Source organism: Coffea eugenioides, chromosome 6 (assembly GCF_003713205.1).
Source record: "Coffea eugenioides isolate CCC68of chromosome 6, Ceug_1.0, whole genome shotgun sequence".
NCBI classification, from domain to species: Eukaryota; Viridiplantae; Streptophyta; class Magnoliopsida; order Gentianales; family Rubiaceae; genus Coffea; species Coffea eugenioides.
This window is the reverse complement of record NC_040040.1, coordinates 2,801,669-2,818,635: the sequence shown is the minus strand read 5'-3', so window position 1 is coordinate 2,818,635 and position 16,967 is coordinate 2,801,669. Positions and strand designations below refer to the sequence as shown.

General features: G+C 36.6%; 3 protein-coding genes across 3 annotated transcripts; 2 read left to right on the top strand and 1 right to left on the bottom strand.

Moving 5' to 3' along the window:
• The first annotated feature begins 1,988 nt into the window (after positions 1–1,988).
• On the top strand, positions 1,989–3,310 carry LOC113775472 (probable glutathione S-transferase). The gene is made up of 2 exons (XM_027320367.1): positions 1,989–2,515; positions 2,642–3,310. Exons 1-2 carry the CDS (start codon positions 2,207–2,209, stop codon positions 3,032–3,034), a joined length of 702 nt encoding a protein of 233 aa, XP_027176168.1. The 5' UTR covers positions 1,989–2,206; the 3' UTR covers positions 3,035–3,310.
• Positions 3,311–5,624: 2,314 nt separating this feature from the next.
• LOC113775907 (probable glutathione S-transferase) lies at positions 5,625–6,750 on the top strand. Its single transcript, XM_027320959.1, has 2 exons — positions 5,625–6,064; positions 6,170–6,750. The coding sequence occupies exons 1-2, from the start codon at positions 5,756–5,758 to the stop codon at positions 6,563–6,565; spliced, it is 705 nt and encodes a 234-aa protein (XP_027176760.1). The 5' UTR covers positions 5,625–5,755; the 3' UTR covers positions 6,566–6,750.
• A 1,506-nt stretch (positions 6,751–8,256) lies between these two features.
• Positions 8,257–9,433, bottom strand: LOC113774720 (universal stress protein PHOS32). The gene is made up of 4 exons (XM_027319326.1): positions 9,149–9,433; positions 8,910–9,019; positions 8,697–8,815; positions 8,257–8,574 (listed from the first exon to the last, which is right to left on the bottom strand). Exons 1-4 carry the CDS (start codon positions 9,321–9,323, stop codon positions 8,484–8,486), a joined length of 495 nt encoding a protein of 164 aa, XP_027175127.1. The 5' UTR covers positions 9,324–9,433; the 3' UTR covers positions 8,257–8,483.
• Positions 9,434–16,967: the final 7,534 nt, after the last annotated feature.

The window sequence follows — 16,967 nt, the reverse complement described above, 5'->3', positions numbered from 1 at the left end:
GAACAGAATGACAAATTTTAAGGTGAAATTCTGCCAAATTTTTCGGTGCTTGTTATTGATATTTTTTTTTTCTCTACCAGCCAAACAATCATAGATTCGCAATGTATATGCCAACCTCAAATTGATTTCTCCATCTGAGCTCTTTTTTCTAATAGAAATTTTTTTTTAAAGTGCCACATGTTTGGTGACTTTACTTGTAAGGTTTCCTATATATTTCCTATATGTGGTAGAGTCTGTGGCTAGTGGCGTTGGTTCGAACTAATGCTGAAAAGCGCAGAAGGCAAAAGATGGTTCCCCGTAACGGCTAGTGCCAAAGCAGTAATCACCTAACCAAATTTGATTGTTGATTTTGAACTACCGCCACGCCAAAGACAAAATCGTATTCATAACGTTGTTAAAGCTTCAAAGCTCTCTTTATTCCCTGCCTAAAGAGAAGCCCTTATTAAAGTAACATTGCAAATTTATCACAGTTCTGTAGAATTTTGCCTCTTTTTTTTTTTTTAGTATCTTTTGGTAGAAAAAAAAAATTACATGCATGCTTTTTAGTTTGAAATTCATTTTCTGATGGTGAAATCTCGCTTCTTTTCTGAATTTCCGACATTTTTTTTTTTTTGCCCTTTGTGTCTCTCTCCGTGTCTGGGATCTACTGGAAGGGCCTTGCCGAATTGCACTAATAGCTAATCCTGCTATTCCTTTGTAGTCGTAAAATGTTATGAGTAACTTGAGGGCCCGACTGATACTTAATCAAAGACAGAACGAGCCCAGTAAAATTTGAGTGGTCCGTCTGGGCCTGCTCAATTGAACCTCGTATAAGCTCCAAAAAAATTTTATAGTGAAGGAAGATGACCGGCGCTGCAGGTGTCTCTTTCAGGAGAAACGATTAAAATCATCGACCAAAATTCAGAGACTGGCCACCTCCACCGATTGGAGGATTAGTTTTACTAAAGTTTTCAAAGGAATAGCATATTAATTAGTATATCTTTTGGTAAAGCTGCACAAGTTTCAAACTAGAACATGTCAAAGCTCACCAAAGAGTAATTAATTCCTTTGATGCAGAAATATGGTGCAAATCAGACCAACAACTCAACGTATAGAATTGGCAACCAAGTAAAAAATATGGTGCAAATGAACGTATGGAATTGGCAATCAAGTAAGCTGGAGATTGCTTTTTCTTTTTTCTTTTTTGGGTGTTGTGTTTTGGAGGTGGGTGAGGTCATTGCATGGGTCACGTTACCTGGGGTCGTAGTATCTTTTCTCTCTGAAACGTACATGGTTTGAGATAACAAGAAAGGAGAGAGCAAACCAAACTGACGTGGATCGAAACCATTGGGAAGCCACATCATCAACTTATTCAATTATTAAGAATTGATGTTAAGCTTAATGAGGCCTCGTCAAATTTTTAAGGGGGGCTGCACCTTCTAGAAGCAGCTGCTTGCGTCCGCCATGACTTTTCGCCAGCTTATGCATTAAGCAAATGCTAAATGTGTATGTTACAGACTCGAATGGTAAAGAAAATATGAGAGTCAATATGCATTCCGAAAGTCAGGTCACGGACTTGGTCTATTATAATATGATAACTACTAAGCTGTAATAGATAGATAAATATTCCTTGATTGGTCCTCTAAAAACTTGAGATCAATATATATGTAAACTCGACTCGACACAAACTAGAAGATAAACAATCATATTTTGGACTTGGAGCAAGGGGATTACGTGCTGTACTGCAATTTTAAACTGTTTAATTTTGGATGCCCGTTGTTCAATTACCCTATGCGTGCATCTTTCAGTTCAGCAGATTCATAACTAATGCAGATTAGTTTGTAGTCGGATGATATCACCCTCAGAGTCAGAGATGTGCTTTGGATAAAATAAGTGTAAGTACTATAAAATGGATTTGGGACTTGTTCTCTTCAGTCCTGGCTGCTGTCACCTATTGATCAATAATGACTCGACAACTTAAAAATGGATCTCCTTCAATGCATTGAATGTTCCCCGGATTTTGCCATCACCTTCCGTTGACGGATACTCGTGAGATCGCGATGGTCAGCCAATTAAATTAATACTACTAGAATACTAGCAATTCCTTGTCCTGGTCGCTAAGGAACTTCTCACAGTCTTTCCCCTATACAATGCATTGAACATTACTCCAGTTGCAGTCTACAGCTAGAAAAGGACGGAGAGTCAAATTAGGTGCCGGTCGATCGAGATGGAAGAAGTGAAGTTGTTCGGTCATCGGGCAAGCCCATTTAGTTGCAGAGTGGAGATAGCCCTGAAACTTAAAGGAGTCCACTACGATTTCATAGCAGAAGATCCATCCAACAAAAGTCCTCAGCTTCTGCAATACAACCCTGTGCACAAAAAAATCCCTGTGCTGCTTCACAATGGCAAACCCATTGCCGAGTCTTTGGTGATTCTTGAATATATTGATGAGGTCTGGAAGACTAATCCAATCCTGCCCCAAAACCCTCATGAGAAAGCCAAGGCACGTTTCTGGGCCAATTATGCCGAAGAAAAGGTACAGTTCAGATATTGAAGAACCTTTTAATCACTGAGTTTCTACTAGCCGGTATTCTTTACTTCATCATCTTCATATTCAATCCATACGCACAGTATGAATGCATTTGTATTTGCAATATTGCAGTGCTTGCCTGCCCTTTTCAAAACCTTCTGGAGCGTTGGCGAGCAATATGACAAAGACAAGGCAGAAGCTGGAGAGGTCCTGAAATTTCTCGAAGATGAACTCGAGGGGAAGAAGTTCTTTGGCGGAGATAGCATTGGGCTGGTGGACATTGTTGCCAATTTCATAGCATTTTGGTTTAGGACAATTCAAGAAGCTCTAGGATTAGATGTCCTCACCAAGGACAACTTCCCAAAGCTTTGGGAATGGGCTGAAAACTACGTTAATTGTAGTGATATCAACCAGTTTCTTCCCCCAAAAGACAAACTAATTGCCATTTTCCCTCCTCCTTACATGGGACAGCATCTTGTTGCCTTCTTTCAATCTCGTCTGGCAGCTGCTGCCGCTGCTAAATAGACTCCTGCTGTTCACCGTTCAGTAGATCAAGAGCTCTACCCACCGGCTGTCTCTTCCTCTATACTCTCAGCCTTCCCTCAAACCAAGGCTTCCTTCCTTTTCTCTTTTTTTTTTTTTTTTGGTTCATGTTCAATGAGAGTTTTCTCTCTCCCATCGTTTACTGCTGAGTGTTTTCTTCTTCATAAGCTATCCTAATGTGAGTTTTGTTCAGTTTTTTCACTTTTTGTTATTTTTTTCTCATATCTAATGGAGAAGTTATTTGAGATCTATGTATTAGATATTTTTTGTTAAATAAATCGTGCCGAATGATCTGCAATTAATTTATTAATATTATTGACCTCTATTTTATCCAAAAAACAAAAGAGTTGATGAACTTTCACTTTCTGATAAAGGGAAAAAACAATAACGAAGCTGCTGAATGAGAAGATTATAGTAGTAACTTCGTAACAGTATAAAAAGATTAATCAGGCATCTATTCATTTCAAAGGTAAGAAGAGTTAGAGGTAGCAAAATGAATTCACATCCATTTATCCATCCAAACAAAACCAGCATAAATGAATTTGGATGACTAAACAAAATTTAATGACTTGAGATGAATGACCACATAAATTCACATCCATTTATCGTATGAGTGAGTGGTTTTAAATTGATTATTCATGGGATCTATATAAATTCACTTATCAAAAAAGAATAGAAATAAAGGAAATTCGATTCAAGTCTTCCTCGTGGGATCGCATTTCATGCGGCCCGTCTCTGTCATTCTCTTAAGCGAGCTTTCCGTGTGAGTTTATAAAACTACCTTTAAAAGACGAAAACGTCATCGTTAAGGCTGTCAACTGGAACTAGGAGTTTGCAAAATCGAAAAATTTCGATTTACCGACCGAATTCGAATTGAATTCGAAATTTTTGAAATCGGTCAATCGGAAATCGGAATCGAATTTAGGTTTTTCGAATTCATATATTTCAAATTTGGTTTGAATTCGATAATAGAGTTTTTCAAATCGAAATTCGAATTCCGATTTCAATTTCAAATTCGTTTTTAATATATATATATTTTATACATGTAATATAAAATTTATATTATATTATATTATATTATATTATATTATATATTATATATTATATATTATATAATAATATATAATTTTTTCCAAATTCGGTGAAATCGGAATTTACCGAATTCCGAATTGAATTCGGTATGAATTCGAATTCGGAATTGGTGAATTCGAAATCGAATTCGATCGAATTATCAGATACCAAAATTTCAAAATATTCCGAATTCAAACTTCCGAATTACCGATTTCGAATTCGATGCACACCCCTAACTGGAACTACAAATTCAAGAGATAATTTCAGAAACCTCCCCTAAGATTTCTGACAATTTCACTGAGCTTCCCTGAGATTTGAAAAATTACACATACCTCCCTTATTATTTAAAATGATAATACTACCCTTAAATATTTTAATGAAATTCCCTTGTTTGGTATGCTTATACTTAGAATAACTTTAAAATTATTTTTTCATTCTTTTTCCTTTTTATTCCTTTTTATTTTAATTTTTTGCCAATAAAATTGTAAAATTACTACAATTATCTCTAATTTATATTGTAATCAAATATCGAATTAATGATTTTTTTTATGAGTTAACTTTATACGTAATTCGATGTTTTTCGCTAATCTTTATTTTCTATTTTTTGGTATTAAAATTAACAATAAATCAAAAAGAAATTGTCCAAAATCACTACTAAATTATGATAATCCCACTATTCAAAAAATTCATAAACTCTAAATCAATTATTTCAACATTTTATTTTCTATCTTATAAATCTAAATCAATAACAAAATACCATCAAAAGTATCATATCATATCATAGTAATAAAATTATTATTATGGTTGTTTATCAAATAGTAGGCATGGACATAAAAAATTAGGCACCTTTTTCTTATAATTACATTAAATAATCTTATAATTCTATAGAGAAATAAATTAAAACTCATTACACAAGGGCATTTTTGGGTATTCATTTAAAATTTGACCAATTTAATATTATTTTAAGATTTTGTTACTAAAACTATCGAATCAAGAGAGATATGTATAATTTTTCAAACTTCAGGGGAGCTCAGTGAAATTGTCAAAAACCTCAGGGGAGGTTTCTGAAATTATCCCTAAATCCAACCGTCAAAGTAAAGAACTGGAACTACAAAGCTGGACGTTCTGACCACAATTTTGTCGTCTTCTCAGAAAGCAAAATTGCAAATATTGTACAAATTAACAAAATAAAATTTTAACAATAAAACCGACATATAAAAAACGGACAGCATGCGAATGCAACTGCGTATTTGTGGAGACGTAATATTCGCTGTGCTTAGGCATTAACAGTAAATGGACAGCACAACTTTGTCTAATCATGTACTTACATGTGCAACTAATATGCTTTTGCAGGACTTTGTCTGCAAAGGCACAATGGTCGTTGGCTGAAATGAGAATTTCTTTCTTTCTTTCTTTCTTTCTTTCTTTCTTTTTATTGGTGGCTGTAATGAGAATGCTACAATTAGTTTTTTTTTTTTTTCCTTGGTGCTTTTGAAAATTCTCGTGATGTTCCCCTATATAAGAAATTGCAATGCCGGGTGACCGATCAAGACCATTGAAAACTGTACAGCCTTACTATAACGGGAGGCAAACTCTGAAGCTCAGTAATTCAAGAGTTCCCGTGGATCGAAGATGGAGGAAGTGAAGCTGTTTGGTTATTGGGTAAGCCCATTTTGTCGCAGTGTTGAGATCGCTCTTAAAATTAAAGGCATCCAGTATGAATACATAGAGGAAGATCTCACCAACAAAAGTCCTCAGCTTCTGCAGTACAACCCTGTTTACAAAAAAATTCCGGTTCTGCTTCACAACGGGAAACCCATTGCCGAATCCATGGTGATTCTTGAATACATTGATGAGACCTGGAAGAATAATCCAATATTGCCTAAAGATCCATTTGAAAAAGCCAGGGCACGTTTCTGGGCCAATTTTGTCGACCAGAAGGTAAAGTTTTCAGTGTCACCAATTCATGGTATCGAATCTTTGGAGCACTGAATTTCTCTTAATGCTCATATTGGCTAACACGCTTAGTATGTTTGTTTACGACAGTGCTTTCCCGCGCTATGGAAAACCATTTGGAGCACGAGCGAGCAATATGAGCAGAATAAGGCAGAAGCCCTTGAACGCCTGAAAGTTCTAGAAAACGAACTTGGGGGCAAGAGATTCTTCGGAGGAGATAGCATTGGGATGGTGGACATTGTGGCGAATTTCATCGGCTTTTCGTTTAGGACCATCCAAGAAGCCCTCAAATTAGATGTCTTCACCGAAGACAATTTTCCAAAGCTGTGGGAATGGGCCGAAAACTTCGTTAATTGTAGCCCCGTCAAGAAATGTCTGCCTCCACAAGACAAACTAATAGCCAATTTTCCCCCTGCTTACATGGGGAAAACTCTAGTTTCCTCTTTCCAATCTCGTCTGCAGCTTCCACCCCCCGGCGGCTGCTAAATGAACTTTCTCTTCACCACTAGATCATGAACCAAATAAAAGTCGCCGATCTTTTGCTTTCCTTATTCAATCATGCAGCCTTCCCTTCCTCGTATTGATGTACTAATAAAAGTTGAACCGTGTAATTTGCAGGAGTTTCAATTTTCATGCAAGTTTTTATCCCCTCGTATATTGGGGGTTTCTAATTTCACCTTGTGGGCGCTTGCAAGTATTTCTCGCTCCATATGATAAAAACAAAATCAGCACCCATGTATGAGATCATATTTGACTTGCTCTACGGATGAATGAAAGAGGTTCTAAATATTACCTGTCCGCGAGTATTGGTCAACAATTTACAGTAATTCTCTCCATTAGGACCTTTTACCTTAAAAAATTTTTAAAAAAAATAATAAATGTTGATTTTTGAGCATGTCCCATCAATTTAAGTTCCACGTTGAAATCCAAATTTGATCATTGGGTTCTCTTTTCCTGTATGAGATTCATAAGTTTTGCTATTGCATCGAGTTTAATCGCATGTTGGCTCAGAGTGATTCAAGAATTTCTGGGAATAAACTTGCTGACCAAAGAAGGGTTTTCCCAACTTATGGAATTGGGCTGAAGTGTTGGTCAGTTGCAGCTACCCTATAGAGGAATCCCTGCCTCCCAACATTAAACTGCTTTGAGCACCTCCGCTCTCGGTCCGCATAATTGATGATGGCCCAGATCGACTCCTAAATAATTATTATGTGCTTTAAATAAGTATTTCCTTTTCTTCAGTTTCACTTTCATCATTCTTGTCACCTTGTACTTCGCTAGCATTAAGAGCTTTGTGATGAATTTCTTGTTGCCCTATTAAGCATATACTACTGTCACGCTTACAGATTATTAAAAGCTAATCTGAAACAAATGCAGTAGTAGTATTATCTCGTCAATGCTTGGCTAGATCCGATATTAAAAACAGACAAGCAGCCAGGAAAACCAACAGAAACATGATCGACCAAGGAAATGCAGAGGTAAGAAGTAAGAACTCAATTGTCAAGAGTAAAAGAGCTGCAAAAATCGCGGTTACTGGGCTATCCCATGTGCTCAGAGAATTGAATTTGCTCTGAAACTTAAAATTAAAGGCGTCAAATAGAAATACACAATGGAAGATCCGGCGAATACGAGTCCTCTGTTTCTCAAGTGCAACTTTATTCACCTACGGTAATCCAATAGCCGAGTCTTTTTTGATTCAAGATTCTCCAGTACAGCTATGAAACCTACTCAAGAATTATGACATGTTTCTGGGCTGACTTCGTAGACACGAGAAGGTAAAAGTTTTTGGTTTCATTCTTGATCTTTCCTAATGTTGGGTCAGTTATTTATTCCTCATCTCTTCCGATCATAAGCTGAAAGCAATTATCCTTCGTTCAAATTCCTGGTTTCTTTTGATTCTATGATTGAGCCACATAAAACTAGAAGTACGGCCCCAAAAAAAAAAAAACCCCCCCCCAACCAAATGGTGTAGCTTACGTTCAGTGCTTGCCTGCCCCGTGTAAAGCTTGCCGGAACAAAACTGCGGAGCAAAAGACCTCAGTGATTGCCAATGCCATAGCATTCTGGCTGGGAGATAATTCAGGGTAGGCTATGGAAATAGAGTTGATAAACAGACAGGAATATTTCCAGATGATCCCAAGGTACCTTGTGTGAAGTTAATCAGTCCGAGAAAATTAGAGGTTCAATTAGGCATTTACGCTGAAGCTGACTGGATGGAGATTTTAGGCATAAGAAAGTATCATACCGAGTATTATTGTTGCCAACAGTCCACAGTAACTACTGAAAACCACAACCCAAGTATCATAAAAAGCTGAATAAGTTTCTGGTAGTTGATGAATCCTCATAGGTGATTTACCAAACTATAAACGCAAAGTAGGCGATTTTTTCATTAAAGCTTCTGAAATCAATGCCTGTGAAGATCTGGATCCTTTACCACAGTAACGGGGCAGGTCGCGTTGGCAAGCAAATAGTCTGTCACGCTTCCCAATATTATCCTGGGTATGAAAAAGAAATCATATCAAACGCAGGACCAAAAACCAAAGAACACGAGCAAGAGAAACGTCTTTTTACACAAATCGAAAGGGAAACGGGAAAAGGCGGAGAAATGGGAAACGACCTTCGGATGGAGCTCAATCCCCTGCTACCCATCACCATAGAATCCAGCTTCAAATCTTCAACAGCCTGGCAAAGCTTCTCTCTGGCATCTCCCCAGTATAATTTCCAGACGGTGATTATCTGCACAAAATTACAAGTCGTACAGTATTTAAAGAAGGCAACAAGCAAAAAGACCATGTGGTAAAGGCACAAGCACAAATATCGAAAACCCAACCTCTTTCTGCCGGGCAGCAGTGTCGAGCATGTCAAGAACTTCAATATCGGTCTTGACTCCATATTGTTTCATCACCTCCGGCTCCCGGAACTCAACTAATGGAATAAGAGCTGAGATGAACAAGTAATCCGACGTCAGATTTGATTTAAACAGATCATAGAGATTCCGAGAAATATACGTATTATCGATCGGCTAGATTTATTAGAACAGAGTTTGATGTCAGGACTAGATAAACCTACGTGAACCAGATTGGGACCAAAGCTGATTGCGAGACTCGTCCGGATGATGAGAGTTGACATGGATGACGAAGAAGGTGTCACCTTTATCAGCCAAATTTTCGATAGCCCATTGCAGTGCCAACTTACTGCTCTTTGAGAAGTCGATTGCCACCCCTATTTTCCTGTCCTTTACCATATTTCGAGTCTGATCTTTTTGGCTCTTTCTTTGTGGGGTTAATATAGGAGGATGAAGAGTGAAGAGAAGAAGTTCTTGCGTGCAGTGCAATAGGCTCAGATCAGATGATGATGAATTTTGTGAACATTTTGTCTTTCCTTTCTAGTGTTGCGGATACTTTGGGTCATGGACAAAAAAGTCACCAAACAGGTTCTGAAGATTTCTTGCTGATCTTCAGTCCCACGCTGGCTCTGTCCCATTTTTTATTATATTATTATTTTTCCTCCATAAATACTATATTTTAGTTTCTTTTTTTATAATTTAATAACTATTAATCCAGTAAAAAATAAATACAACCGTTTTAAAAAAATAATATATAATAAAAAATTAAAAAATATAACAGAAAATGCATGTACTCGTCTGACGTTTGACAGGTCGCGATCACATGCGGACCGCCATTCCACTCCTTGGTGGGCTCAACTCAGCGCACAAGTTTTGCTTTTTACCTGTCATCACTCGTCCACAATTCAAAAAGCAAAATAATACTCTAAGTAGGTAGTAGTATATTAATTTCTCATTGTCCAACTTATAATAATCGATGCCAGGTTTGTAGTTTGTACCCCAAAAAAAAAAGAAAAAGAAAAAGAAAAAATGAAGGCTGGTATCGGTGTTGTTCTTTTATCCCTTGAATTTGCCTCTATTATAACGTTGAAAACCACACTGGGTATTGCAATTGCAAGGAACTCCTGATACTTTTTATCGCCAGCGCTTGCAATGCTGGAAGATGGACTAGGCTCTTTAGAATCTTGACCCGTTTTGCACCCTCTAACTGTTTTGTGCAAATTGAGTAACAAAACATTTGTGTATGAACTTGATTTTTAAATATATTGATCCACTTAAGGAAATAAAATTACTAACATAAACAAATTATTGCGCAAAATTTAAATGGTGTGCATAAAATAAAAAAAAAAATTGGATTTATAAATGGAGAGAAAATTAATGGCGAAGATACCAACCAATTCCAGAAAATAGGAATGTCTTGTCATTCTCTTGTTAAAATCAGGAGGTTCTTCGCTTCCAACTCATTAATCGCAAAGAATTTTCTTATCACGCTTCATGTATTCCAATATGTGTTAAATCATCACATATCTTTCACGAACATCCCATTTTAGTTGTACGTGCTCTTTGACTGAGAGGGGGTAAAGGATAGGAAATTGTTGAAAGTCATGCATGGTTTAGCTTGATAACCAGGTATGATTTCACCAAGTTACAGGATGAAAAAATATCAAATCAAGGCTGTTAATCCTCTTATTTGGATGAGGTGACAACGAATCCGAAGCTTCCCTGCAACTTCCTTTGTTCCTGTCAGGTATGATCTTATGATACTGTAACTCTAAAAACGGTGGGTGTGATCGCGTACTTCCAAATGCTAGTTCTTCTAAATTAATAATGCCTGTTAGAGTGCAATTTCTCTTCTAGCCTGGCAATAGGGAACGGAGAATAGAGATCAAAAAAAAAAAAAACAAAAACAAAAGAAATTCCACCAAAGACCAATAAATGGAATCATAAATTTGTACTTTCCCGACCACAAATTGGCTTAAAGTGAAAAAGGTTCCCTAAAAAAAACACACACCCAATTCAGCGGAGGACCAAACTGACAACCAATTAGTTGAAATTACATTCGTAACGCCCAAAATTTTGATTCAGTTCATAGGCGATAATTTCGAGCCCTGATTGGTGTCAAATGGCAAATGGGTTTTTAGGAATCCAGCCCAGACTTAAATTTCCGACTTTCTTCAAATCCAAATCAGGTCATACTGGGGTTCCTGAAAAAATAAGGCCCAAGGTGAGAGGATCCACCAACAAATGCTCTGGCACAAAACAGAAGCACTCTATCGTCAAACAAACAAATGCGCTTCAAATCATCTGTCCTCCATTTTGTCTTTGTCATGCCGTCTTTGTATAACTGGCATCATCGGTATAGTATCGTTGGATTTATCTTCTAACAGAATCTAAGAATTATTGATTGTTGTATTTATCTATAATAGAATCTTAAGAGTTATTAATCAATATAGTGGTAATTGAACAAGATAGGATAGAGACGATTTCAAGCGCAGAGAGAGTTAGGCAGATGATTTCAAGCGTTGAGAGAGTTAGTGTAGTACAAGTGTGAAGAGGAATTAATAAAAGGGTTCTTCTATTATGTGCCCCTTAGGAGAGGTGGGCACAAGTCTTAGGGTGCTTTGATAAAATTTAAATTTGAAATCTGAATCCATTAATTTATTAAATTGTTAAATATTAAATCTAATACATTTGAGTGCATATCACATTCAGTAATAAGTAAATAACTTATCACTTAATTTTGAGACTAAATTTTGGGTAGGAAATTCAGTGTCACTTAATTAATTCAGATGTTCAATTTTTTGCTATCAAACGGTCTGAATATGTTAAAATATGAATCCATTAAATTTAAGTATTGAATTGGATTATCAAATAGGTAATTTTAGTTATTTGAAAAAGTTTACATTTTTTTCAGTAAAGTTTCCTATTCTGATGTGGAGGATAGATGATAATATTTAAATTTTAAAATGGATCAATCCCTTTTATTTTAAATGCTTATCCCATGACTTAAGGACGGAGAATAAAAAATTCCATTAAATAGAGCTTGAGTGGGATTTTGCTGACATGGCAATGCTAGATTGGTGGGTGTGTTCAAGGGTTTTTTAGATGCACTTTTTACATATAATCTTTACTCTTATAGCTAGTTTGGGAGGATGGAAATGAAAAGAAAAGAAGAGAAATGATAAGTTAGAAAAGAAAAGAAATGATCAAAGTTTCTATCTAAGTTGTTTGGGAGTTTTAAAAAAGAAAAGAAAGCGAGTAATTTTCCTTTGTTTGGGAGTTGAATGCAAAGGAAAGGAAAAGATACTTAAACAAATTATTTTACAAATATGCCCTTTCTATAAACAAATGTGAGAGGGATTCATCGGGTATTAAAATATTTTGTATAGAATTTTAAGGGTAATTTGGTCATATTAAAAAATTTACTTAAACTTCTGTCCGTTCCTTCCATTTCCGCCCAATGTTGGGTGGAAAGTTTTCCAAAAGATGGAGGGCAGTGGAATCTTTCCTATTCTTTTATTTTCCTTCTCATTTTAACTCCCAAACAATGGAAAAACTTTCTTATCCCTTCAAAACCTTTCTTTTCTTTTCATTTCCATCCTCCCAAACTAGCTATTAAGGAAGTGAAAAAGGGAAAAAAAAAAGTAAGTAGATGAAAAAATAAAGCTAAAATTTATTATTACGAGAAAAAAAAATACTTAAAAGTCATGCAAATAAAAAAATTATATTTTGCCATGTAACAAAAAGATAAAGTATTCATTTGATAGAAGATTAGAATAACCAATTCAACGACTTAGCAGCGAGTGGCTCCCTTGTGGAGGTTTGATATCCCACATCGGGGAAGGGGTTGGGTTTGGGTTGGGTTTATAAGTCCCTAGGCTGTGCTCAAGAGTTGCCGGCTTTTGAGTATTGGTCTGGGATTCGGTTTATAAAGTTGGTCTGGACAAAAGTCTGTTCGCCGACAAAAAAGCTCCCTTGTGGAGGTTTGATATCCCACATCGGGGAAGGGGTTGGGTTTGGGTTGGGTTTATAAGTCCCTAGGCTGTGCTCAAGAGTTGCCGGCTTTTGAGTATTGGTCTGGGATTCGGTTTATAAAGTTGGTCTGGACTTAGCAGCGAGTATATATATATTTAATATATTCTTGGTCCGTGGAAGACAGACGGTCAAAACCTTTTTCCACGGGATCTCCAGAAGAAGAAAGTTTGACAGCAGCAGCATTGCGTGATTAGGAAAACGACAACGTCCAGAAGCCAAAACTTCTTGCGCTAATCAAGGCGACATGTTCCCTCGGTTTCACGCACTGCTAGTGCTCCCCACAATCGCTCTTTTGTCTTTACTTTTTCTTTTTCTTCGTTTTACTTACTGCTTTTAATAATCGACGTCGTAGCAGGTGCTGTTAACCGGTTTACACGACTGGCCCGATGGTTGCCCCGGGGACCTGGCTAATTAAGTAGATGAATTTGGGTTTACCTTCTGGAACTAAAAGCTAACCATATATATTATATAGCCGGGACTTGAAGATAACCTTTTATTTAAACATTTCCACCCAAGAAATTTGTATCTTCAGAATTATACAGCCGAGGATGAGAATTGGAAAAGATTCTCATGTTTAACCGTTGTTTTTTTTTTCTCCTTTTCATCAATTACAGCACACATTATTATTACATCGACATATGGAAAGTTGAAGAATTATTCCGAAATGATTGTTGCAACTATTTAAGGCGAATCACCCGGCTTGTTTTGGAGAATGACGTTACCTCTCGACCGCAACTTAAATTTAATCTTCTTGTTACAAAATTCACCGTTTGATTAAGGGGGTAAAAGAAAAAAAAATGAAGGGGAAAAAAGAAAAGAAAAAGGGTGCAAGTTAGAAAATCGCGCAGATGAGATCCTCTATGTCACTATTCGACATCAAATTCAGCGTCAATTTCATTTATCACGTGATGGTAGAAGAAATTTAAATAAATAACACATGACAAATTAAATAAACAGAATACTTGACATAAATATTAAAATGATACTGAATTATCACTAAAAAAGTGACACTGAGAATCTCGGGTGAAAATCGCGTGCCTCACCAATTGAAAGTTCGCTCCTCGGAAGTAATTTACTACTACTGCTGCAACATGCTAACACCTTAATTAATGTAGATGGGGTGAGTGCGGGAATTCCTCAACCAAAGAGAGCAAAGAAAAGAAAAGCTGTAACGACGTGGCCACATGTGTTGAGATAAGTAAAGTATGGAGGTTGACTAAGCCAAAAATTGCGGCTGCCGGCGCCGGCGGATGCCGCTGTATCAGACACAACGGCGCTGTTATATGAGTACTTTTCAAATAATATCAGCCTACTTATATATAGTTCTTTGAGTACGTATGCCGTTAGCACCAAAAAAAAAAAGTGAGCTGTGATTTTTCTGTGTTAGCGTTCGCTTTTGTGACCAGCGGATGCAGTAGTATCTTGGCTTTTATTTTGAACCAAAAAGACAAAAGTCGAAGAGAAGAAGATGGAAGTAAAATTAGTTTAGTAATTATTTTCGCTTCTCTGGTTTCTCGTTTCTTTTGCATCTTATAGGCAGCCAAGAACTGAAAAGAGCAAACGGAGAAGAGAAAGAAGCAGCGCCCCACCACCCCCCCCCCTGGCGCGGGGGGGGGGGGGGAATAATTCTCCGGGACAATCCGATCGTAGCCCCGGATTCCTGCAAAATCCAGCCATGTGATGATGGGTCCCCAGCTTAACATGATGAGAATGCTCTGTCCTCCCGTGACGGTTAATTCTTCATATTTTACACCCATAAACGTACTTAAATTGCATAACCATTTTATATGGTCAAGTCACAAGTGCTTCGCATCTAGGGGTGTGCATCGAATTCGAATTCGGTAATTCGGAAGTTTGAATTCGGAATTTTTCGAAATTTTGGTACCTGGTAATTCGACCGAATTCGATTTCGAATTCACCAATTCCGAATTCGAATTCGTACCGAATTCAATTCGGAATTCGGTAAATTCCGATTTCACCGATTTCACCGAATTCGGAAAAATTTATATATTATTATATAATATAAAATTTATAATAATATATAATAATATATAAATTTTATAAATTTTATATTATATTATATTATATTATATTATATTATATAAATTTTATATAATATTATATAGTATAAATTTTATATTACATGTATAAAAAATATATTTATATATTAAAAACGAATTTGAAATCGAAATCGGAATTCGAATTCCGATTTCGAATTGTGAATTCGAAATCGGAAATTCCGATTTGAAAAACTCCATTACCGAATTCGAACCAAATTCGAAATATATGAATTCGGAAAATCCGAATTCGATTCCGATTTCCGATTTACCGATTTCGAAAATTCCGAATTCAATTCGAATTCGGTCGGTAAATCGGAATTTTTCGATTTTGCACACCCCTATTCGCATCCGTCCATTTGTTGCTTGTTAGAATTGAGAAATTGCACCACCCACCCCAACCTCAACCTAATCCTTTTTTTTTTTTTTTTTTTTTGGCGATGAGATAAACTAAAAACTTAAAAGTAAAAAAGTAAAGCAGGAAAACCAAGAACACATTTAACTTTAATTAAACTAACCTACAATTGATTAATTGTTAAGGACCAACTAAATCCGGGCGTACTGTCTTGTTTTTCTTCTCATCCAACCAAATCAGGCACTTGGTTGGATATGTACTTCTGCATCCGGCAGCAGGTGGCACATCCATCGTTTAGAAACAATGAAATATCATCGTTCTGGGGGCGGGGCAAGAATGGATGATCATGATACCTAAGCAAATGGTATAAATATCTGGGCGGCCCTACATGCCGCCTTGGACATCGATGATGTACGCATAGAACTTAAGAAAGCATAATGCAGAGAATGGAATCCAACTGTAACATAATACTTATTCAGCTTAATAACTAATCCTAGACCCAGTGCCAGCGGATAGGAGGAAGAATATATATATATATATAGATATAAAGGTGCATGGCTCGAGACCCACATCCAACTGCCAGCCATGAAAATGATGAAATGAAAAAGCTTCTTCTAAGTATGGTAGACCACTACTACGGAGATGAGAACCAGTTTGTGTTGCAAGCAAGCTCCGGGGTCACTCCAAAAAACAAAAGCAGATCAGTAATTAATATTGGCAGTGCATAAATGACTTTGGATCGCTTTTTTTTTTTTCCCCTTAATCTGTTTAAAAGCCCCACTAATACCTGGAATCCACTGTGGCCTCAATTATTAAGAAAAGAAAAGAGAGAAACAGAGACCTTTTTTCTAAAAAAAAAAAAAAAAATCATTACGCGAGTCACGTTACCACAAGTCATCTAACTTTAACACTAGTTTTAGATTTTTGTTTGCCTTTTTCGCTAATTGCACTTCGACCCCACTAACAATCATGATTGTTGATTTGTTATCGTCCAGACTACTTATTGCACTTACAATTCCAAAGCAATTAGGTAGATAGAATCCTTTGGCCTTGTTCATGTCATGTCTGCTTAGGATTCCCATTTGCACACGCCAACGCTGGGATTAATAAGAAATCACGGTACAAATTTGCATGTCATAATGGAACACTTGCTCTAAACCTCGAAGCCAATTTCGCGACACGAAACACACAATTATTAGATGGTATCTGGTCGATCGATCGATCTTATTGCTTTTTTTTTTTTTTTAAAAAAAAGAAGGTGTCTGCTTCTTAACCATAACACAGGTAGATGGTGTAAAAATGATAGAACGGAGTATCCAGCAATCCTTTCCACATGCTTCCCTGTTGATATGATGATTATGACCCTACACTACGTAGATTTTCCATGAGAAATACCAACTGCATGCTTTTCGTTACTGCAGCGCTTATGTCAACCCTGAAAAAGATTTTGTTTGCCATCACATTTTTTTTTTCTTTTGTTCGAAGAACAAAATGTTCTGAGGGGTTAGATGGAAATAAGTGTAAATAAATTTAACATACTGCAAGACAAGTCTGTGAGCCAAAGGACATTGATTTAAAATCTTAAAACCAACAAAT